Source organism: Saccopteryx bilineata, chromosome X (genome assembly GCF_036850765.1).
Source record: "Saccopteryx bilineata isolate mSacBil1 chromosome X, mSacBil1_pri_phased_curated, whole genome shotgun sequence".
Lineage (NCBI taxonomy): Eukaryota > Metazoa > Chordata > Mammalia > Chiroptera > Emballonuridae > Saccopteryx > Saccopteryx bilineata.
In genome coordinates this window covers 86679334-86702925 of record NC_089502.1, presented here as the reverse complement: position 1 = coordinate 86702925, position 23592 = coordinate 86679334, and the positions used below count along the sequence as shown (strand labels likewise).

Below are 23592 nucleotides of genomic sequence, written 5' to 3'. Positions count from 1 at the left end.
GTTTGCCTAACCCCACGCTTTCTTCTCCCCACCCGACAAACGTGTCCTAGCAACCATGGCTTCCCTGCGCATCTACGTTCATACACACGTGCGGGTGTAAGCCACTGCCTGGAGGCGTACTTACGTACCAGCTTTGTGCCTGCTGCGTCCTGACGTGCCTGTACGTCCATGAGCGCTGCGGCGTCAGAGCGTGCTGCAGCGTCACGTCGGGCTTGACGCGATAGGACGCGCTTGCTGCGTCAGGGCGGGCTTGCTGCGTCAGGGCGCGCTTGTTGCGTCAAGGCGGGCTTGGTGTGTTGCTGAGTAGGTGACTGTTTCTTCAGTCTCCTAGGGTTGCGTTCTGTGGGCGGCTGCTTCGTCCAGGCTTCCTGCTGCGTCCGAGCGTGCTGCTGAGTTCCTCCTGCTACAGAAGCATGTATGTGTCTTTGTGTCTTTGTAAGCCCAGCAAAAAAGCGGTCCCCGTATCTGCCAGCGCGGAGTGGTTAATGAGCACCTATCACCTGTCAGTGGTCCTGGGCCGTCCGAGGAGCAGCCATGATGTGCGTGCGCCTGATGCTCTGTGGTCTCTCCGTGTCCCGGAGCCCTCTCCTAGTCTGGGCGCTGGCAGTCTCACCCGGCTGCGGAGAAGCAGCGGAGGACTGTCCTGCTAGGTGGCCCCAGCCGGGTCTGCCCAGAGCATCGCGCCTTGCATGGCCAGTGGGGCCAGCAGACCCTTCCCTGCCAGAAGGGAGCCAGGAGCTCAGTATGGCTACCGGCCTGCTGGTTCCTTCAAAGGACAGTGCTTTAAGGTTGGGATTTCCAGCTCTGTGGGGCTGGGAGAACCCTCACCACAGCCGAGGCGGCCATTTTCAGTGCCCTCCTCTATCTCCTTTCACTTGCCCACCATCCTTGTAAGTAACTGTGTGTGCACCAACGAGGGGTCTCTGGGAATAGAAACGGTTGTACTGGGCCACACACACAAGTCTGGCCTCCCGGCTTCCTACTTGGACCTTAGGCTGTCACCACTGCACCCAGGCCCCAGGCTGTGGGGTGCCCAGATGACGGCCCATGGCACCCCTCCCAGTAGGACCTACCGCAGATTACATTGAGGGATAAGGAGTGTAGGGTACCCAAATTCTTGCCATGTGATGATATGAGGGGAGGCGAGATTTTTCTTCTCTAGGATACTGGGGTCAGCTGGGCTGTAGAAACACAACCCACTTACACGAAATGACTTTCTGTGCTCTGACTGTGCCATCGTGTAGTCCCTGACCAGGTAAGGGAGGAGGGAGCCAGTGACATGATTGGTAAAACCAAAGTGAGGGCCCACCTGTGTTTTCCTTTAGTGGAAACCTGCTGGCACCTGGTGCTTTCGAGTACATGCTGGATAGAAGACTTCTGTGTTACCTACCATTGCTGTCTTGTCCCTAATGACCTTTTCTCATTATCCCTCTTGTTCTCGTGCAGGTGAAGAAGCAGAGACAGGTGCAAGAGTGTTCCTTTCTCAGACCGCAAAGCAGGTACTCTGCATTGTGAGACAAGAGGGTACTCAGCCCCCTTCGTGCCTTCACAGTTCCTCGGTTCACTCAGGTCCCCTGGTAGTGATTTTGTGGCATTGATGAGAAAAAGGCCGAAAAACTCAGTGGTGGAAACTAGGCCTGTGCCTTGCTAGAGGAAACAGAAATGGCCAGGCCACAGGGGGACATCTAGCCTCCATCATAAATAATCTAAACCGAGTGACTAGGGCGATCCTTTGTCACCCGTCAAGTGGGTAAAGATTAAGCACAGTGATGATGCTCAGAGCCAAAAGGCATGTGAGGAAATCGCACCCTGGCTCGTGGTTGGTAGAGCATACACGGGTAAGCTTCTGTGGGAGGCCTTTGCTGGCATGTATCGGCATCTCAGATGTGCACGCATGTGACCCAGGCGTGCTTCTAACAAGTCTTCAGTCAATAAGTGTTAATGGTAGTGTCCTTGATAGTGGCAAAAAGTGCAAAGCAGCCTGTGACTCTTCCTCAGTAGGGTAAAGTCAGTAAATCGTGCTGCAACTCATAATGGGATACCATACAGTCAGCAAAAATTAGGGTAAAAGAAGATGTACAAATATGAAGGAATATGCTTGATGCGCTGTTAAGGGCGAACTCATCCTTTACCGTGTGGAGGTGCGCGGGAAAGACTTATTCCTCTGTAGTCACTTGCAGGCTGGTCAGATCAAAACATCACAGCCCTAGTGGCTTATGTAACAGACATGTACTGTCTCTCAGGTGTGGAATCTAGAGGTCCAAGATTGAGATGTCAGCCAAGTTTGCTTCTTCTGAGAACTGAAAGAGGATCTGTCTATCCCTGTCCCCAGGCTTGTGGTGGTTTGCAGGCAAAGCCTTGGCATCCCTGAGTTTACAGTACGCGCCTTCATCTTCACAAGGTATTCGTGCAGGTAAATTCCCGCTTTAGGTAAGGACACCAGACATTGAAGAATGGTCTCATGTTAACTTAATTACCCTTGTAAAACCCTTTTCTTTATGCATAAAGTCACGGGAGCAAGGTTTTTGAGCGAGCAAGAGTAGTGCAGTCCAGAGCACAGGGAAAGGGAGCCCAGGTGGAGGAAGGAAGGGAAGGGAAGGCAAAGGAGCTGGGCACTGGGAATGGCAGGATATGGGTTTGGGAATGGGGTGAACATGAAGTTTTTATCCTCTGGACTTTGTCTTAAGATTGGATTTGTTTTTATAAACAAGAAGACAGTAGCTGAGGTGAGGTAACGTCCTTTAAAGTCAGGAAGGGAGAGACAAACCAGAGTGGTGGTGCTCATGGGTGGAAGGAAGAGCCAAGGCTCAGGCCCCATGCTGATGATGGGTAAGCACCGTTTGTGACTGTCCTGTTAGGTGCCAGGTCCCCAAAGCCCCATGGAGACCGAGGCTCCACCAGGTTACTAAGACCCAGCTGAGTCTCCGGGCCGGGGCCCTGCTCCCACTGCACAGATCTGGCTTCCACCGTGGAGCAAGGACCCCCTTCCCCAGGTATAAGAAAATGAGGCAGGGGGCCCTGGCCGGTTGGCTCAGCGGTAGAGCGTCGGCCTAGCGTGCGGAGGACCCGGGTTCGATTCCCGGCCAGGGCACACAGGAGAAGCGCCCATTTGCTTCTCCACCCCTCCGCCGCGCTTTCCTCTCTGTCTCTCTCTTCCCCTCCCGCAGCCAAGGCTCCATTGGAGCAAAAATGGCCCGGGCGCTGGGGATGGCTCTGTGGCCTCTGCCTCAGGCGCTAGAGTGGCTCTGGTCGCAACATGGCGACGCCCAGGATGGGCAGAACATCGCCCCCTGGTGGGCAGAGCGTCGCCCCCTGGTGGGCGTGCCGGGTGGATCCCGGTCGGGCGCATGCGGGAGTCTGTCAGACTGTCTCTCCCTGTTTCCAGCTTCAGAAAAATGCAAAAAAAAAAAAAAAAAAAAAAAAAAAAAGAAAATGAGGCAGGACCCACGTGACCATCAGCCATCTAATCATCCCTTGATGCCACCTTCACAGCTGTAGAATGGGGTGACAGTGACACTGCCCCTGTGTATTTAATTGAGGTTTGAATTCTAGGATCCAGGGATCATGCCCATTTGAGGGTCTGGCATGGGTACGGTGCCTGTGTAGTGGTGCCAGATGTTCCTGCTCCTGTTATTTGTTTCTCTAGGCTCGGCTGGGGGACGGGTGTATTCTGCCAGTGTATAGCAGTGGTGCAGGAAAGGGATGGAGGAGAGTGACACCCAAAGGGGTTGGGAGGAGGCACCTGGCAGGATTATCTGAGATCACATGGTGTGTCCAGGGCCCAGCTGAGGTTGGGCCCCAAGGATTTGCACTCCACAGCCCTGGGAGAGGGGCCGGGGTGCTCAGGGACCTATAGTACCTTTGTGGTGGCAGGGCCAGGGAACTGAGAGTCTTGGCATAGGAGGTGTGGGGAGAAGAATCAAAGCCCAGAATGGTCTCTGTACTGGGAGAAAAATAGAACCCACCCACCTGGTGTGAAGCGAGAGCACCCTCCCTCCCTTTTCTGTCCTCCCCGGGCCTCCATGTCCTTCATAGAACTGACCACCCCATGTCCTGATTTTCTGTAGATGTCCCCACCTTCTTCCTTCACCTCCCCAAAGACTCCATCTGACGGACAAGGCATCCCCATTGCCAAGCTTTTACATTGGGCCTGTCAGCTGACTGTGTGATGATAGAAGCCAACCGTCTCTGCTCCCCCACCATCCCTGTCAGCTGGGTTCCAGGGCCCTCAGGAGGGACTGGGCAGAGGTCAGGCTACAGGCCACGAGCTTGAAGGACTGGTACAGGATGTCTCATGCTTCTTTGTTTTCACAGGCCACGTGAGGCCCACGGATCTCTGGGGAGATGAAATTCTGGTGCCTCTCCTTCCGGCAGCCTTATGCAGGTTTTGTGTTAAATGGTGTCAAGACTCTGGAGACTCGTTGGCGTCCCTTGCTTAGCAGCTACCAGCACTGTACCATTGCCATCCACATTGCTTACAGGGACTGGGAAGACCCTGTCTGGAAGGAACTGCTGCTGGAGAGGCTGGGGAGGAACCCCGCTCAGATGCAGGCCTTGCTTCAGGAAGGCGAGAAGTACGGCCGTGGAGTGATAGCTGGCAAGTGGCCACACCCGAGAGCTGCTCAGACCCCTCTAAGGGTACCCGCAGGAGCTTGCTCAGGCGTTTTGGGGCTTGTTTTCTTTGGAGTCTGTGGGGATGGGGCTGTGGTTTCTTTAGGCAGCACCCCTTCAAAGGGCAGCAAGGGGCCCTGTGGTGAGGGTCTGTGGGCCAGGTTCCCACGACCTTGTGTGTACCTTCTTCTCCACTCTGGGCCTCAGTTCCCATTGGTGATCTGAGAGGCAGGGACAGATCTAAATTAGTGTGTTGCGTTGCTTGTGTATACACATGTGTGTACATGTGTGCCTGCATGTGACAGACCACGAGAGGCTGCACAGCACACAGGGTCAGGTGGCTTCCAGACACATGCAGCTGTCTGCCTGACATCACACACCTGCTCCTCCCCCACTGTCCATGGCATCCTGAGCAATTTTTCTCGCCCCTCAGTGGTTGAGGTCCAACATCAGCTCCTTGACCTGGTGAAATGCTTGGGACCTGATTGCCTGTTGGTTCCTTACAGTATCTGGGGCCCTTCTGTCTTGTACATGCTGCCCTCAGCAGTGTGGCTAGGATCTGCCTGCCCATTGCTGGGTGGAGGTGTTGAGGACAAGGCCCTGTCCTCTGCATTTCCCTCTCTCCCCTGACTTGACCCAGAGTTCCCTGAAGAGAGTTTGACATATCGGAAATGCTCAGACAGAGGGACCCAGTTTACTCTGTGTCTGTTTGGTGAAATCAGCTTAGTCTCTAGTGGTTGTCACTTCAAATAACCATTATCTCGCACAGACAGGCTGTGGTTTATGGGAGGAGAAACATCGTTATGCTTCTCTCTTTGTGCCCAGGGCTCGTGGACGTGGCGGAGACTTGGCTGTGCCCGGAAAACTTAGCTCCTGATGAGGCTGTGGAACTGGAAAATCAAGCTGTACTGACCAACCTGAAGCAGAAGTACCTGACTGCACTTTCAAACCCCAGGTGGTTACTGGAGCCCATACCCTGGAAAGGTGGAAAGGATATCTTCCAGGTAGACATCCCAGAGCACCTGATTCCCTAGCAGCAGGAGGACCCCTCCCAGGTCAGTTACTGAGAAAGCAGCTGAACCATGACCGTCTACTCCCTGCCATTCCAGGAACATATAAATCAGGTTCGATGTGAATTGGCCCCACTGTGGAGATCACTGCACAACATCTGCTGTTCATGTAATCAGAGTCCTGGGTTCCGAAGTAGGGGAGTCTCCTCACGACATGCCTCTCTGGGCTCACTCACAGTCTCAAGATCTTTGACCTTTAGGAAAAATGGGAAGCTGCCACCGAATATCTTGGTGGTGTCAGGTCCTGCTTATTCCTGGTTTGTACAAAGGAAAATGTTTAAGAGAACTGGTTACTGTTCAGGGCTCCCTTACATGTGCCCTTTTTTCTTCAGTTTAAACTCATAGAACACTTCAGCAGCATCTAGGGTACACTGTGGGAGGGCTGGGAAGGACACTGAATGACTGCCCGAGGGTGACCAACCAGGGATATCCTCATTCACTGTGAAGGGGAGGTTAGCCCTTGGAACAAAGCACCTGTCTATCCTGGCAAATTGCCTTACTCTGTTGTAAAACTGTCCCTTGGCTCATGAAGCCTTGTGTTAGACATGTCACATAGCTACTTTGTAAGCAAAGAAAGGATCTGAAATACATCTCTGATGGGAAATGATGAGCAGTGTTGCATTTTCTTTTATTTGTGGGCAATCTTATTTATTTGGGTCCCCTCTCGCAGAGTTACTAGTGATTGTTAGCGGTGAGGATGATGGGTTTTCTCCCAGGGGTAGACTGGAATGAGACTGCTTCTTCTGAGCCAAACTGCCTCGGTGTATGTCACTTAGCAGATGGGGTGGCCCTAGTTTTAGGTGGGCCTCTGTGGAAGGCCCCTGGAACTTGGGCTAGAGATCCTCAGCTGCTGATCAGAAACTTTCTGGTATCCATGGGGCTCCATAGGAAAGACACTCCTGTTTCAAGATACATGACTAATGTAAAGTGATCCCCCAAGGTCAGGAGCCTAACAGTTCTGTTTCCTAACCAGCGGGCAAAACTCAGGGTACCAGATCTTCCTGGGCTTGCCTTTGGCCTCCTTAGTCAAACCTTTGGCTGATTGTGTGAAAATGAAAGAGGACAATGGGGACAAAAACTTGTGTTGGGCCAGGATTTCTAACCTCCTAGGTACTTTTGATGAGGTGTTTGTAGCATGGAAACAGAAGGACACAGTCTCATAATTCTCGTTGGATTGTTTATTATCACCATGGAGTTTGTCTTTTCTTTAATAAAGCTGAATCTGGATTTGTGGTTACAAAGTGGTGATGATTTCCTGTCACCTATGAGTTTAGGGGCTTGGATTATTTTTACACTGTTCCCAGAGTACACAGTTGTAATCTGAGAAGCGTTTCTCTTTGTCCTCGTCAGAGTCCTCAAGTGGGGCCATGACTGAATGGCAGCCATCAGGGTGGAATAACAAGTGTTGCACAAACACACCACTGAATTGTGTAGTGGGTAATCTGGGGAGCTGGTGGGCAGCCCCCGTGCCGTTGGTTCCGGCAGTAGCCGTGGGCGCAGATGTGACATTCCCAGATGTACCCTCCCCACTTGAGCCACTTGACTCACTTGGGCTATGCACTTTATTGGCACTGCTCCTGGGACAGAAACCTGAGAATTTGAATGACTGGATGCCCGTTGGTCCCTGAGCATTTGGGACTTGCTTCTGGGCCTTCTCTGTCAAGAATTCATGGAGACTATCTTTTAGAAGTGTTATAAAGTACTTTCCCCAGGTTCTGAAAGACACCATACCTCACTCCATCAGGTTCACATAGAGACACCAAGTCCAGATGAATTTTGAAGAGTTTTATTAAAGGAAGAGATTTACTAAATATGCCAGCCACATATAGCTGACACGGGCAGCAGACCCAAATCGTGTGCCAGCCCTAAAAATATTTCAGGGGCTGCTTATATACCCTTGATAACACACGAACTGGGGAGAGCATGACATCATGGCACAAGCTGACAACATTTGTTTAGGGGATATACAGAAACATTAAGACTTTCAAGGTAAGACAATCAAAGATGTTTACAAATCTTTTAGGGTTCATCATCCCTCACTAGCCTAGAGGTATTTTACTCTCAAGATTCCAGGAAGGGGGAGGAACTACAATCAATGTAAGGTGGTATGTAAATTCTGTCTCCCATTGAAAGAGAAGTTGTTTCTGGGTTAATCTTTATTTTAGATTTAAAACTAAATGACCCATTGTTCTTGCATGCCAGAAACTTCTACATTCTTGTCCCTCCAATCTCCAAAGGAAGGACTGGACAGGGAAGCCTGACCTTTTCTCCTAGAATATCAGTATTAATTTTTCAGCTTTTTGGTACCTTACTACAGAAGCTACATGCTTCCTTCTCTTTGGAGGTGTTTTGCTGGTCCCTGGCCAAGCAGGAGTTATCCAGTTGCCTTTTTTCTTACAGTTCTTGATGAGCCAAGCCTCATCTCTTTGAAAGTTGGAGTTGCAGTGGATCTGAAACAAAATTATTTTAGTCTTTCTGGAATAAAATAAATTTATTTGACATTAACTGACCTCCCAATGTCTTTACTCACCCCTGCCAGTTATCTCTCAGGGGTTTATAGTGAAATATAGAAGAAGAAAAAAAAAAAGGCTTTTAGCAATAGGTAACTTTAGAAGGCTCTCAGCATAAGTAACTTCATTTAGCTTCTCTTCCTTCTTAACCTCTAAATAACCCCAGAACTTACTTAGGTCTAAAACTCCCTACTCCTGTCCTTGAAGTTAGTTTCACCAAATAGCAGATGTGTCAGGGGTAGATCGTAAATCCTAGAATGATTAGAAATGTTTTTGTTAAGCATGTGAAGCATTTATCACTACTATGTTATCTTCAGAGCTTATGGTCTTAGTGTGTAAAATTTTTTTTCTTCAAATTGATCTTATAGATAAACATTGTAAAGACAGTAAGATTTTAGTGAGCTTATTAGCAAGATTAATGAATATGTTTTATTGATTTTGTACCATGCTTTGCTGAGCTACCCCTCCTTCCCATACCCCAATTCGTATGTGATTTTGTCTTTAAAAGCTGGCCCCAAACTCTGTTCGCAGCGACATGATTTGACTGACTTAGGTCTCCATGCGGTCACTGGATTTAAAATAAAGATTCCTTCATTTGGCTACTTAATTCTGTGGTAATACATTTGTTTCTCACTGTTCTGACACAATAGTTTCCTACGAAAACCTACACTTTCTCATCTTTCTGTAAATACTGTCTCATCTGAAAAAGAGTTATCCCCTGAAAAGAAACCCTTTCATTATATCATTCTTCTCGATCTACTGGGAACATATACAGGTAGCAGAGAAGGTGAGGCATGGGAGAACTTTCTACTTGACCATCATCCTGTTGTTCCCTGGAGTGTAAACAGAAGGGTCACTTGGGCGTACTTTGCTGAATCCATAGAGCAGGGGTCCCCAAACTACGGCCCATGGGCCACATGCGGCCCCCTGAGGCCATTTATCTGGCCCCCGCTGCACTTCCAGAAGGGGCACCTCTTTCATTGGTGGTCAGTGAGAGCACAGCAGATGCATCCTGTGCTCCTGGAGTACTGTATGTGGCAGCGCTGCAAAGCATGGTGTTGCTCACAGACACTACTACTTCCTGTGATGTGGGTTGCATGTGTCACGGCTCCGGAAGCACGTCATATTACTTGTTATGGCTAGCAGTGCCAAATATGAAACCGGACATTGAACATCTCATTAGCCAAAAGCAGGCCCATAGTTCCCATTGAAATACTGGTCAGTTTGTTGATTTATATTTACTTGTTCTTTATTTTAAATATTGTATTTGTCCCCCCCCCCTTTTTTTTTTACTTTAAAATAAGATATGTGCAGTGTGCATAGGGATTTGTTCATAGTTTTTTATATTCCAGCCCTCCAATGGTCAGAGGGACAGTGAACTGGCCCCCTGTGTAAAAAGTTTGGGGACATCTGCCATAGAGGTTCATCAGGCAAATGAAACTCTTCAGGCTGTCTGATTGAAAGATTCTTCCTGTGCCCCTCTGGCAAAGAACCTCCACCTGGAAAAGATCTTTGTCGATGATCAGAGTGTCTCCATCGTCATTCCAGCACACCAGTGTGAAGGCGTTATCTTCCACTATCCTCCAGGCCTTTCTTGGGAAGGACAGCTCACAAAGAACATTGTTTCCTTCCATGTTAGCGGCACCTTGGTTTGGGTCCTGTGGCTGTGGATTGTCTTGGGACCTTGGATCTTGGCCCCAGGCATGGTCCCATGCCTTTCCAAAGTCTCTCTTGGATCCACATATGGATCCCAGGAACTATCAAATTGAGCCATTATGAGTGGCTCTCCACCCTTCAATAGAGCCAGCTTGGCTTCATCTACCTCATTGTTACTCAGACTAGCCATGGAGCTGCTCCAGATTAAAAGAATTTGATACCTGAAATTGTATCACTGAACACTGGGGTCACAAAAGCAGTCAAATTAGGGATGCCCAATAAATACAGTCCTCAAAATTCTAGAGTGTCAGTTGGGGAGCAACCAGCTTCATAAGTCACAGTCCTCTTTATTGATCATGTGATGTCACAAAGGTGGCTCGCTGCTGACCTAGAGGGTGTACCCTAGCCATTTGTAGGGGAGTGTACCAGTGTAGGACCCCCAGCTTCTCTTTTTCTGGAAAGTACTGAAAAATAGGGTTCAGGTTGCCAGAAAGGATCTCATCTGCTGCCAAGCACATTGTTTCCTGTTGCTAAATGCTGGATGGGTTGAGAAGTCATGATCCTATCTTGACTTCAACACCTAGAGTTGGGGGAGGTCTTTGATTGCTTCTTTGCTTGATCAAGGGCAAGGGCCTAGTTAGTCCTAGCTTGGCTACCACGAAGATTGCCTGGGTCAGATGGGCCCCCAAGGCACTGTACCTCCCAGAAGATGGTTGTTGGACCAGTCTCATTTGGAAGCCCCCCTGTCAATCCCCCCATCCACCCATCTTTCCTGCTTTGGCATCTTCCAGGTACCTCTCCTGGTTGGTGAGTCCTGTGCAAATGGGCCCAAACAATGAATCTTCTTTTCTTACCCCTGGGTCAGGTTGTCCCTAAAGGAGGGCTGTGCTCCAGCAGAGGTGGGAGTGCTCCTCTGGGTCCTCAACCTCAGCATAACCCAAAGCACTTCAGACACCGTGTTTCCCATAATATCGGTGTGTATGTGGATAGCCACACCCTCCACTGTGCTGAAGAGTCCCCTCTTGAGCTCTGCTTGCTTCCAAATCTCACCCCTCTCCAGACCATAGCAGAATTGGCTTTAGTTTCCTTTTCTTTTTTCTTTTTTTTTTTCTGTAGAAATACTTCTCATTACTCAAGATGGGCTTGCCTCAGGACTCACACATTTGCCTTCAAATCACCCTCCTGAGACCTTCCGGTTTAGCCTTCCTTGAGGTCTCCTCTACTCCATTTCCTTTCTTCAGTGACGTGGTTTTGTTTCTCAGTTTTCTGGCCTCTCAATTCCAAATTGTATCTCTTGGGCACTTCCCTTTTTAATTACTGATATAGGGTTAGGCATATATTCAGTTCTGTTGAAACAAAGCATTCCACTGATCCACTCTCATGCCAGCCCTGTTCTTGCTAGAAACCCAACACACTCAACACCAGTGTGTCCCTCTTCTGCTGTTGCCTTGAAGATAGGTACATTGAATCAGTAAGTTTGCTCTTGGGTTAGATACTTTTGAAAGAACCTACTTTACAAAGACTCACTACCAAGGAAAATTCTGACTTGTTTAGCTAGGAATGACTAAAGGAAGTTGTTATGAAGGTAATTATAAATATGTACTTGAACATAGATGAGAGTTTGTGAGTTTAGAGAGAAGCCAAATTTAAGTCATCTTCACCATAGAGGAGAAGATACTACAGGGATTTTGGTGATCCATGTTCTCTAGTTGTTTGGGACAACTTTGGTCTTCTCACTCTGTATAGGGAGTTAGAATGGTACTATGGGAAGGCCTCACTCACACGGGTGCTAGGGCTCTGTCCAAGCTCTACCGCTAAGTGGGGTAATTTGTCTTCCTTTCTGATGGTCAAACCGTTATTTATACAAAGGGAGTGCAAAGACATTTGGGAATAGAACCTCCTTCGGTGCCCCTCAGTCTAAGGACTGCATCCTTAATGGAGCCCTCAGGCCTAGATTTGAGCCCAGTCCGTGATCTTTGTGCTTCTAAGCAGGCTTTAAAAACATTCATTCAAGAAACCAGTTTATTCTGGTAGGATGTGCCCTAGAGGCTAAGAATAAACAGGGTAGGCATTGGTGGTTTTCAGAGGGGGCTCTTAGTGTCTCTGGTAAAACTGCCGGCTCCCTTCAGTTGCGTACCAAACTATTGTTTCTTAAATGAGTTCTTTAAGGACTGAAAATGAGATTTCCTTGTGGCCTTTGCTAGCTCATGGACTCTGTTGGTTATGTATCGGAAGGGATTTGCCTGTATTACGTAGGAGAAACTGGAGAGAAGCCTCCAGTAACCACAGTCGGGTATTTCATGGAGAACAGGCACTTATTTGATAGGATTTAGGAACTTCTACATCCCAAGGCTACTACTGTAGGACCATTAGCAAATGCTCTTTGATTCAAGAGTCACAAAATTTCCACTGTAGTGAAGAATGTAGGACAGTGATTTTCAACCTTTTTCACTTCATGGCACCCATAAACTAACTGATTACTAAATTTCAGCAGCACACCAAAAAATACTATGATTATAATTTTGAATCATTCGCACTGGACAGCTATTGTTTTGTTCGCAGTTGATATTTATAATTTTTTTCTTTCTTTCATTCTTTCTTTTTTTGACAATCTCAGGGAAAATATATCAGTGCCCCTGACTAAAGAGTCAGGTATGGCATTTTAGGGGAACTAAATTTTGAGATGCAATATAGCTCTAGCAGCAGAGACATCTGGGAAACACAGCACTCTCTGGAATTGCTGCACTCTTGTGTAACTCTCTACAACTTCATGCTGGGCTGATTGGTCAGAAAGCCAGGATGTCATCCAAAAACAAACATCATGCCCCATGAGAAATGTTAATAAATGTATAGAGTGTAATAACTGCCTGGTGTTATCAATTAAATTAAAAATGCATTGCTCTTTCTGGTGGTCTATGTGATCATAACGATTTGCTATTAGCCTCCTTTATGTTATTAACCCCATATAAAAACTAACCTTGTTGACTGGCCTGTGGTAGTGCAGTAGATAAAGCGTGTACCTGGAATGCTGTGGTAACAAGTTATAAGCCCAGGGCTTACCTGGTCAAGGCACATATAAGAAGCAACTACAATGTGATGATGCTTCCTGCTTCTCCCCCTCCTTTCTCTCACTCTCTCTTTTTTTTCCTTTAAAATAAATAAATAAAATCTGAAAAAAGTGACCCTGTCAAAAAAGAAATAATACTAGAGATCAAAATATGTATTCAGAAAAATGAGAATGAAAGCATGACATATTAAAACTTCTGGGATGCAGTGAAAGCAGTTAGAAGAGGGTATTTTGTATCATTACAAGCGTGTATCAAGAAAAAAGAGAGATCCCAAGTAAATAACCTAACATCACATCTTTAAAAACCAAAAAAAGAATGATGGCAACCAGAAGTCAACAGAAGAAAGGAAATAGTAAAATTAGAGCAGAACAAAATGAAATAGAGAACAACAACAACAAAATGGTAGAGAAAACAATAATACAACAAAGAATTGGTTCATGACCTGACTGGTTGGCTCAGTGATAGAACGTCAGCCTCGCATGTGAATGTCATGGGTTTTATTCCCTGTCAAGGCACACAGAAGAAGCAACTATATGCTTCACCCTTCCCCCTCCTTCTTCTTCCCCTTTCTCCATCCACTCCCACAAACATGGCTCAATTTATTCAAGCAAGTTGGCAACGGATGCTGAGGATAGCCTCATAACTTCTACCTCAGGCACTAAAAATAACTTGGTTACAGAAAAACAGAGCAATGCCCCAGATGGGCAGAGCATCGCCCCATAGAAGGCTTGCATGATAGATCCCGTTTGGGGCATATGTGGGAGTCTGTCTCCACCTCCCTTGCTGTCACTTAATTAAAGTATAAAACGAAAGAGCTGGGGTTTTTTACATGATCACTAAAATTTACAAACCCTTGGCTAGACTCAGGAAGGAAAAAAGAGGAATGATATATCAACAAAATCCAAAATACAAGAAATTACCACAAGCATCATAGACATACAAACTATCATACTAAAATAATATAGAAGAGTATATGCCACCAAATTTAATAATCTAAAAGAAATAAATAAGATTCTAGAGTTACGGAAAACCTAAATAGACCCATAAGCAGGGAAGAAATATAAACAGCTATCAAGAACCTCCCCAAAGTTAATAGTCCAGGACCAGATGGCTACACTAGTGAATTCTACCAAACATTCAAAGATGACTTGGTACCTATCCTTTTTTTTCAAAGTTTCCCAAAAAATAGAAGAAGCAATAAAACCTAACACATTTTATGTGGCCAACACAGCCCTAATACCAAAACCTGGCAAGGACAATTCAAGATTAAAAACTACAGACCAATTTCTCTAATGAATACAGATGCAGAAATCCTAAACAGAATACTAGCAAACCAAATACAACAATACATTTCAAAAAATACTACATTATGATCAAGTGAGATTCACTCCAGGAGCAGAAGGATGGTTCAAGAAATGTAAATTGCTCAACATAATATACCACATTAACAAAACAAAGAAAAAATTACATCATCCTATCAACAGATTCAGAAAAGGCATTCAGTGAGATACAACATCTTTTTTTGAGTGGTGAGAGAAGGGGAGATAGTGAGGCAGACTCCCACTTCTGCCTCACGCATGTGACCCAATCGGGATCCACCCAGCAAACCCATCTGGGGAAAATACTCGTGTACCCAGCTGCTTTTAGTGTCTGATGCTAATGCACTCCCACAGAGCTATCCTCAGAGCCCAGAGGCATGCTCAAAACACTTAAGCCACTGGCTGTGAGAGGACATTAGGGAAAAAAGGTGATGGGTGAGAAACAGGTGATAGCTGTTCATGTATGCCCTGACCAGAATCAAATCCAAGACGTCCATACGCCAGGCTAACATTCTATCCTCTGAGCCACTGGCCAGGGTCACATTTCATTTATGCTTAAACCATTCAATAAAATTGATATAAAAGGAAAGTACTTCCACTTCATAAAAGCCATATATTAAAATCCATCAGCCAATATCATACTAAAGGGTATAAAAATGAAAGGTTTTCCAAAATCAGGAACAAGACAAAGGCTGACCATTCCCTCCAATCTTATTCAACATAGAAGTGGAAGTCTTAGCCAGAGCAATCAGGTAAGAGGAAGAAATTAAAAGCATCCATATCAGGAAATAATAAGTAAAGGTATCACTTACTGCAGATAACATGATTCTTTTATGGGAAACCTCAAAAGCTCCACCAAGAAACTGTGAGAAACAATAAAGCAATACAGTAAAGTCACAGGAAATAAAATCAATATAGAAAAGTCTACTGCTTCCCCATACGACAACAATAAAACTTCAGAAAATAAACTAAAATGAATTGTTTTTGCAATTGCAACAAGAACAAAAAATAAAATGCCTAGGAATCAAACTTAACAAAGGATGTGAAGACCTATAGAGTAAAAACTACAAAGGATTATTCAAAGAAATTGAAATTTAAAAAAATAACATACAATGAAATGTGAAAATATTCCATGTTCATGGATTGGAAGAACCAATATACTTACAATGGCCATCTTACCTGAAGCAATATACAAATTTAATGCAATCCCCATAAAATCCCAATGTTATATTTTAAAAGAAACAAAACCAAAAAATCATCAGATTTGTATGGAACCATAAAAAACACTGAATGGTTAAAGCAACCCTGAGAAAATAAATGAGGCTGGAGGTATCACACAGCCTAAATTCAAATTATACTACAGAACAATAATAATCAAACCCAGCATGGTATTGGCAGAAAAAGAGACATGGAGTCATATGAAACAGAATTGACATCCCAGAAATAAAACCATATATATATATACACACACACACACACACACACACACACACACATACACACACACACACACACACACACACCAACACATTATCTCTGACAAAGGAGCCAAAACACACATGGAGAAAAGAAAGCCTTTTCAATAAATGGTGCTGGGAGAATTGGAAAGCCACATGCAAAAGAATGGAATTTTACTACAATCTGTCGCCATTCAAAAAATTAATTCAAATTGGATCACAGATCTAAATATAAGATATGAAACAACAAAATTACATAGAAGAAAGCACTGATACTATACTTATGGACCTTACCCGTAGAGAACATTTTATGGACTTGACCCAAAGGCAAGAGAAATAAAGGCAAAAATAAATGAATAAGACTGTATCAAACTAAAAAGCTTCTGCACAGCAAAAAAAATAAAATTAAAATTAAAAAACTGACAACAAAACAAAAAGTCAGCCAAACAAATGGGAGATGATAGTCACAAAGAACTGCTCTGATATATTTGGGTTAATAAATAACTCAACAAGCTCAGCAAGAAGCAAGCACACATTCCAATTAAAAAAGAGAGAGGACCTGTAGAGTCACTTCTCCCAGGAAGATATATAAGCAGCAAATAGATATATGTAAAGATGCTTATCTTCAGTATTAGAGAAATGCAAGTCAAAACTGCAATGAGATACCACCTCCCACATGTTTGATTCGCTCTTATCAACAAGGCAGTTAATGGCCCTGGCCGGTTGGCTCAGTGGTAAAGTGTCGGCCTGGCGTGCGGGGGACCCGGGTTCGATTCCCGGCCAGGGCACATAGGAGAAGTGCCCATTTGCTTCTCCACCCCTCCCTCCTTCCTCTCTGTCTCTCTCTTCCCCTCCCACAGCCAAGGCTCCATTGGAGCAAAGATGGCCCGGGCACTGGGGATGGCTCCTTGGCCTCTGCCCCAGGCGCTAGAGTGGCTCTGGTCGCGGCAGAGCGACACCCCGGAGGGGCAGAGCATCGCCCCCTGGTGGGCAGAGAATCGCCCCTGGTGGGCGTGCCGGGTGGATTCCCGTTGGGCGCATGCGAGAGTCTGTCTGACTGTCTCTCCCCATTTCCAGCTTCATTAAAAAAAAAAAAAAGACAGTTAATAACAAGTACTGGAGAGGATGTGGAGAAAAAGGAGCCCTCATTCACTGCTGGTGGAAATGTAAACTTATACAGCCATTATAGAAGACAAGTATGGTGGGTCCACAGAAAATTAAGATTAGAAATACTGGCCTGACCAGGCGGTGGTGCAGTGGATTAAGTGTCAGACTGAGACGTGGAAGACCCAGGTTCGAGACCCTGAGGTCACCAGCTTGAGTGCAGGCTCATCTGGTTTGAGAAAAGCTCACCAGCTTGGACCTCAGGTCGCTGGCTCGAGCAAGGGGTTACTCAGTTTGCTGTAGCCCCATGGTCAAGGCACATATGAGAAAGCAATCAATGAAAAACTGAGGTGTCCCAACAAAAAACTAATGATTAATGCTTCTCATCTCTCTCTGTTTCTGTCTGTCCCTATCAATCCCTCTCTCTGACTCTCTCTCTCTCTGTCTCTATAAAAAAAAATTAGAAATACTGTATGACCAAGCAATCCCTCTTCTGAGTCTCTACACACACCACACACACACACACACACACACACACAACCTTGACAACATTGGTACGCAAAATACATGCACTCCCCATGATCATCGCAGCACTGTTCATGGTGGCAAAGAAAAGGAAACAATTAAAGTGTTCCTCAATACAGGATTGAATAAACAAGATGTTATACATATATATAATGGAATACGACTCAGTCATAAGAAATGATGACATACTGCCATTTACTACAAAATGGATGAACCTTGAGAACATTATACTGAGTGAAATAAGTAAATCAGAAAAACCTAATAACTATATGATTTCACACAAAGGTGGGATATAAAAATGAGACTCACGGACATAGATAATAGTGAAGTGGTTACCAAGGGAGGGGTTTGAGGGAGTAAAGAGAGACAAATATATGGTGATGGAAAGTGATTTGACTTTGTGTGATGGGCACAAAATGCAATCAACAGTTAAAATGCTCTAGAGATGTTTACCTGAAACCTATGTACTTCTATTGATCAATGTCAACCTCTGAATTTAATTTCTACATAAAAAAATAATAAATGTAAATAAAAGGTGTCACTGTTCTGGGAGGGATGTGGATATTGCCAAGCCCACCAGTGGAAGCTGCAGCTTTGCTCATGTATGCACATTTCTCCTATTAAAATTCTTATGAATTTGGTGAAGGCAACTGGTCAGGTCTTCAAAATCAGTCTTGAATTTAGACTTTTGGGGCTTTCCTCCAACATTTATGTTTTAAAAATTCTTGCTGCATAACCTGTTGAAAATCGCTGACTTAAGACATCAGGCTTATCTTGTCTTCCTAAGGTGAAATACTCACACTGCTGACCTCAGTGGGGTTGACAAAAGGCATTATGGAAATGACATTTCTTGTATAAGACTGGTCAATTCCAGAATTTCAACCCTAGTACCTGTGGCTGCCAGTCAGACAGCGTTGGTTAGGCATCTACCATGCTCAGAACCTTTCGGGAGAAGTGACTCGTTTGTTCTTCAGATCTCCACAGGCCCTAGAGATGACTTCTGCATGTTTCCGCCTTATGAACTGAGCCCCCAAAGTCAGGTGGTCCTAGCACAACACTGCTGAGTGAGCTAACAAGACAGCCATCCCCAAGGGAAAGTGACTTCAGTCTCAACTTGACTCTGATTTGTACACAGCCTTGTAGCCTTGGAGAAAGTGCTAAGCTCTGGGCTCTGGGTCTCTTGGGGCTAGCCTGGCTGCTAAGAGGAGATAAGACAGAACCTTGTGGCTCTAAGACCAAATGCCATTTCCCCGAGCTGCTGAGGAACATCACTTAGACATGTGAGAGCCCCTATGCAATGCCAGTTTTCCAGTTGTTCCTTTGCCTTCCTCCCACAGTTCAATCAGGGTGCTATAACAAAATACCACAGACTAAGTAGCTTATCAACAACAGAAATTTATTTCCCACCATTGTGGAGGATGGAAATCCAAGATAAAGGTGCCAGCATGCTGCATTGCTGGTCCTCCTATCTGTGTCCTCCCATGGAGGAGCAGGGATCTCTCTGAAACCCATTTATAAGGCACTACTCCCATTCCTGAAACTTCAGCCCTCATGATTTAAGCACCTCCAAAAAAGCCCAACCTCTTAATGCCATCATCTTTGTGGGTTAGGATTTCAACATCAGCCTTTTAGGGTGGACTCAAACATTAAGACCACAGCACTTCCTTGAGGAAAGGGCTCTCAGGACCCAAAGACTGGTGAAGGGTCCCCTGCAGTGAGGGACTCCTCTCTCCTTCAGCCCAGTTCAGGCTCTATCCAATAAAGCTCCTTGTGTATTGCTGCTTCTTCTGGCCATACCTTCTTTGGGGATGGGAATCCTGGGAATTATATACTTTGCTAATGAGCTCCCTTGCGATCACATGGCTGCTCCTTAGAGGCTATGGTTATCAAACCTGAGGTGCATGTTTTTTAAGGGACAATTAGGAGGGACTCAAAGGCCGACACGGCAGGAAAAACCTCTGAGATTTTGGTCCCCAAATGCACAAATCATGATTGATTGGCTTTCACTCTAATCTACACCCTGAATCTGTTCACTCCAGGCTGTTGCAGCTCCATCAGGAGGGGTGCTGACTAGAAGACTGCAAAACTCAATGAACAGGCTCTGGTCTCTGAGACTATTGCAGATTTTTGACACCTCTCTGTGGAGTCTGAATCTGTGAAAACTTCCTGAGTGCTGTCCTGCACTATCTGGGTCCCTTGAAGATGCCTAGACTCAGGGGCTTGGCCTCTGACGGGATTGGTGCAGTGCCTCAGAGTAGCTCGTGGAGACTGTATTTCTTTTTTTTTTTTTTTTTTTTTTTATAATTTTATTTTTTTAATGGGGTGACATCAATAAATCAGGATACATATATTCAAAGATAACAAGTCCAGGTTATCTTGTCTTTCAATTATGTTGCATACCCACCACCCAAAGTCAGATTGTCCTCTGTCACCTTCTATCTTGTTTTCTTTGTGCCCCTCCCCACCCCCTATCCCTCTCCCATTCCCCCCTCCCCCCCGTAACCACCACACTCTTGTCAATGTCTCTTAGTTTCACTATTATGTCCCACCTACGTATGGAATAATACAGTTCCTGTTTTTTTCTGATTTACTTATTTCGCTTCGTATCATGTTATCAAGATCCCACCATTTTGCTGTAAATGTTCCAATGTCATTATTTCTTATGGCTGAGTAGTATTCCATAGTGTATATGTGCCACATCTTCTTTATCCAGTCATCTATTGATGGGCTTTTTGGTTGTTTCCATGTCCTGGCCACTGTGAACAATGCTGCAATAAACATGGGGCTGCATGTGTCTTTACGTATCAATGTTTCTGAGTTTTGGGGATATATACCCAGTAGAGGGATTGCTGGGTCATAAGGTAGTTCTATTTTCAGTTTTTTGAGGAACCACCATACTTTCTTCCATAATGGTTGTACTACTTTACATTCCCACCAACAGTGTATGAGGGTTCCTTTTTCTCCACAGCCTCTCCAACATTTGCTATTACCTGACTTGCTAATAACAGCTAATCGAACAGGTGTGAGGTGGTATCTCATTGCCGTTGAGACTGCATTTCTCATGCAGAGGATTGCACTTCTCACTGGAGATACCTGTAGAGCAGGGGTCCCCAAACTTTTTACACAGGGGGCCAGTTCACTGTCCCTCAGACCATTGGAGGGCTGGACTATAAAAAAAAACTATGAACAAATCCCTATGCACACTGCACATATCTTATTTTAAAGTAAAAAAACAAAACGGGAACAAATACAATATTTAAAATAAAGAACAAGTAAATTTAAATCAACAAACTGACCAGTATTTCAATGGGAACGATGCTCCTCTCACTGACCACCAATGAAAGAGGTGCCCCTTCCAGAAGTGCGACGGGGGCAGGATAAATGGCCTCAGGGGGCCGTATGCGGCCCGCTGGCCGTAGTTTGGGACCCCTGCTGTAGAGAGTTCATGTGGAGACAGGGAGCCCTCACAGTGACTGGGAAGCCTCCAAGCACTCTGACTTGGACCCCCTCTTGGGAGGGTCCTCTGCATTGACTTGTCATGCAGGACTTGCTTGATTAGTTGCACTTTGCTTCTTCATGTCTCTCCTGGTGCTCTCACAGGTACTCACTGAGCAGTCTCCAGAAAGACCTTGCCCTTTTTCCTACCCCTCACTGGAGAAGCAGGCAGGATGAAAATGGTTATGGCAACCCATTTTTAAACCTATCAAAAATTCAGAATTTTGTTCTGGTCACTTCCTGAACATGGCATGTTTTTCTGGTTTACTTCCATGGCAAAGTTTGTGGAAATGCTTTTGTCCCTCTTGTTTACAACCCTTCCAAGTCAGAGAGACTGGGGGAGAAGAGAGGGTGACAAGGTAACAATGAAAGTTTGCTTACTGAATGAGACATGCTGATTTGGTAAGGATGGAGGAAAAACCAAACTGACACCTGGGGAGGACAGGGGGTGTGCTTAGTGATTTAAGTTTTCCAGAGTGGATGCTGGAGGCTTTGCCCTCCTCCTGAGGAAAACTCACTATGCTGCTTTGGCAAGTGCTGGAATCCAAACTCACTGCTGATCCTGGGAGCTCACCTTATAGTGCTGACTAGGACAGAGCCAGGTGGGCCCAGTTCTGGCACTTTCTACACACAGCACCCACAAAAGTCATCTGCACTGATCATGCACAGCCTAAACTCTGGAACTCACTGCCTGCACCACATTTTCTGGCTCCCAGGGGCCCCCTTTTGGCCTTATAGCTCCAAGCTGATACTTTAAATACACAGCACTACTGTGTACAACTCTCGATAGGGTCTGACTTGCTGACCAAGTGCCAGAGGCAGTCAGAGAAGTAACAGATTAGATTCCTCTCACACTTTTGGTTACCTTGGCTTTAAAGTTTCCTTTCTCAGATTTTCTGCACTTTGAATACAGTACGCCTAATGTAGATTTTTGTTTCTTTGTTTCTGATTTATCCTACTTGGTGCTCTCCAAGCTTCCTAAAAGTGCAGTTTAGTGTCACTAATTGATTTTGGCAGATCCACAGCCATTACCACTTCAAATATTTTTTTCCCTTTTCTCCTTTTCTCCTCTTCTTCTTATGCATACATTACAAATTTAGCCTTTATATGGCATTTCTTAGATATGTCCTTTTATCATTTTCATTTGTTTGTTCTCTTTACTTTTAAATACTTCTACTGAATTTATTGGGGTAACATTGGTTAATAAAATTATACAGTTCTCAGGTATACAATTTTGCTTCTCGATTTCTCAATTGATAGACATATGGTTTGTTTTTCATTTTAGCTGTTATGAATAATGCTGCTATGAATGTGGATGTACAATACTGGTTTTGAGACCCAGATTTTAGTTTTTTTTTTTTTTTTTTTTTTTTTTTTTTTTTCTGAAGCTGGAAACAGGGAGAGACAGTCAGACAGACTCCCGCATGTGCCCGACCGGGATCCACCCGGCACGCCCACCAGGGGCGACGCTCTGCCCACCAGGGGGCGATGCTCTGCCCCTCCGGGGCGTCGCCATATTGCGACCAGAGCCACTCTAGCACCTGAGGCAGAGGCCACAGAGCCATCCCCAGCGCCCGGGCCATCTTTGCTCCAATGGAGCCTCGGCTGCGGGAGGGGAAGAGAGAGACAGAGAGGAAAGCGCGGCAGAGGGGTGGAGAAGCAAATGGGCGCTTCTCCTATGTGCCCTGGCCGGGAATCGAACCCCGGTCCTCCGCACGCTAGGCCGACGCTCTACCGCTGAGCCAACCGGCCAGGGCAGATTTTAGTTTTTTAAGGTATAAACTCAGAAGTGGGTTTATTGCATAGTATAGTATTTGTTTTTAAGTTTTGAAGAAAAACCATCTAGTTATCCACAATATTTTATCATTTTTTCATTCCCACAGTGTATAAGCATTCCAATTTCTCCAAATCTTTGCCAACACTTTTAGTTTTCTGGTGTTTTCTACTTATTATTATTATTATTATTATTATTTTGGATTGTAATAGTCACCCTAATGGATATAATATCTCATTGTGGTTTTGATTTGTATTTCTTTAGCGATTAGTGATGTCAGGCATCTTTCCATTTACTCATTGACCATGTGAATATCAACTTTGGAGAAATATCTGTTCAACTCCTTTACCCATTTTCAAATAGGGTTGTTTGCTTTTCTTGCTAAAATGAGGTATGTCTATGTATGCGGTCAAGAAATATACTGTATACAAATAATGAAGGCACAAAGGCACGTGACAGGTCAATAGGTACATCATGGGTCATGCCACATATTTCATAGCAAATCAGTTTGTGAAAAATGTTAGTATTGTTTGACATCAGAGTAATAGTGGTGCGAGAGGTACCCTTGCTTTCTCTTCTTGAAATTTTAACAAATGGAACAGCTATAACACAGGAAAAGAAACCCAGCTGGGCTCACAGGCTTACCTGAAAAGATTGACTCATGGAATTGACTAAAAGTTTGAAGGGTTGAGAAAGAAGCAGAAGATAAGGTGCCCTCAGATTTGGGCTCTAGAGAAGGGAGAAATCCAGAGTGACTGGGTTTTCTTCTGCTGGGAGGTGCTGTGAGAGTGAGGGGCAATGGGGGAGATACTAAACCAAATCAATGGCAGAACAAGACCTCACAACCAAAGTCTTCATGGTCTGCCTGCAGCCTAGCCTTGACAAAGAGACAGAAAAAAACAAATGAGGCTCTCTCACCTCTCAGATTCCACATCCCTCCATTTACAGGGTACTGAGAGTGACAAATACACACACCATAGCTAATTCTATGGGGCCACTATCT

At 45.3% G+C, this 23592-nt stretch overlaps 1 protein-coding gene across 6 annotated transcripts; it reads left to right on the top strand.

Annotated features, from left to right (window-relative positions):
* Positions 1–210: 210 nt before the first annotated feature.
* LOC136317334 (protein EOLA1-like) lies at positions 211–8784 on the top strand. Of its 6 annotated transcripts, none has more exons than XM_066249978.1 (6): positions 211–415; positions 1447–1499; positions 2333–2401; positions 4315–4597; positions 5437–5615; positions 5721–8784. In XM_066249978.1, the coding sequence occupies exons 4-6, from the start codon at positions 4345–4347 to the stop codon at positions 6024–6026; spliced, it is 738 nt and encodes a 245-aa protein (XP_066106075.1). In that variant the 5' UTR covers positions 211–415; positions 1447–1499; positions 2333–2401; positions 4315–4344; the 3' UTR covers positions 6027–8784. The 6 variants fall into 6 exon arrangements, with proteins under 6 accessions (XP_066106075.1, XP_066106074.1, XP_066106072.1 ...); XM_066249977.1 differs by having other exon boundaries at positions 2333–2430; XM_066249975.1 differs by having other exon boundaries at positions 2244–2401.
* Positions 8785–23592: the final 14808 nt, after the last annotated feature.

Coding starts and splice junctions, on each gene's coding strand:
- LOC136317334 (XM_066249978.1), top strand. CDS start 4,345: ATGAAATTCTGGTGCCTCTCCTTCCGGCAGCCTTATGCAGGTTTTGTG. Junction 4,598..5,436: donor CGGCCGTGGAGTGATAGCTG/GCAAGTGGCCAC, acceptor CTTTGTGCCCAG/GGCTCGTGGACGTGGCGGAG. Junction 5,616..5,720: donor GTGGAAAGGATATCTTCCAG/GTAGACATCCCA, acceptor CTGCCATTCCAG/GAACATATAAATCAGGTTCG.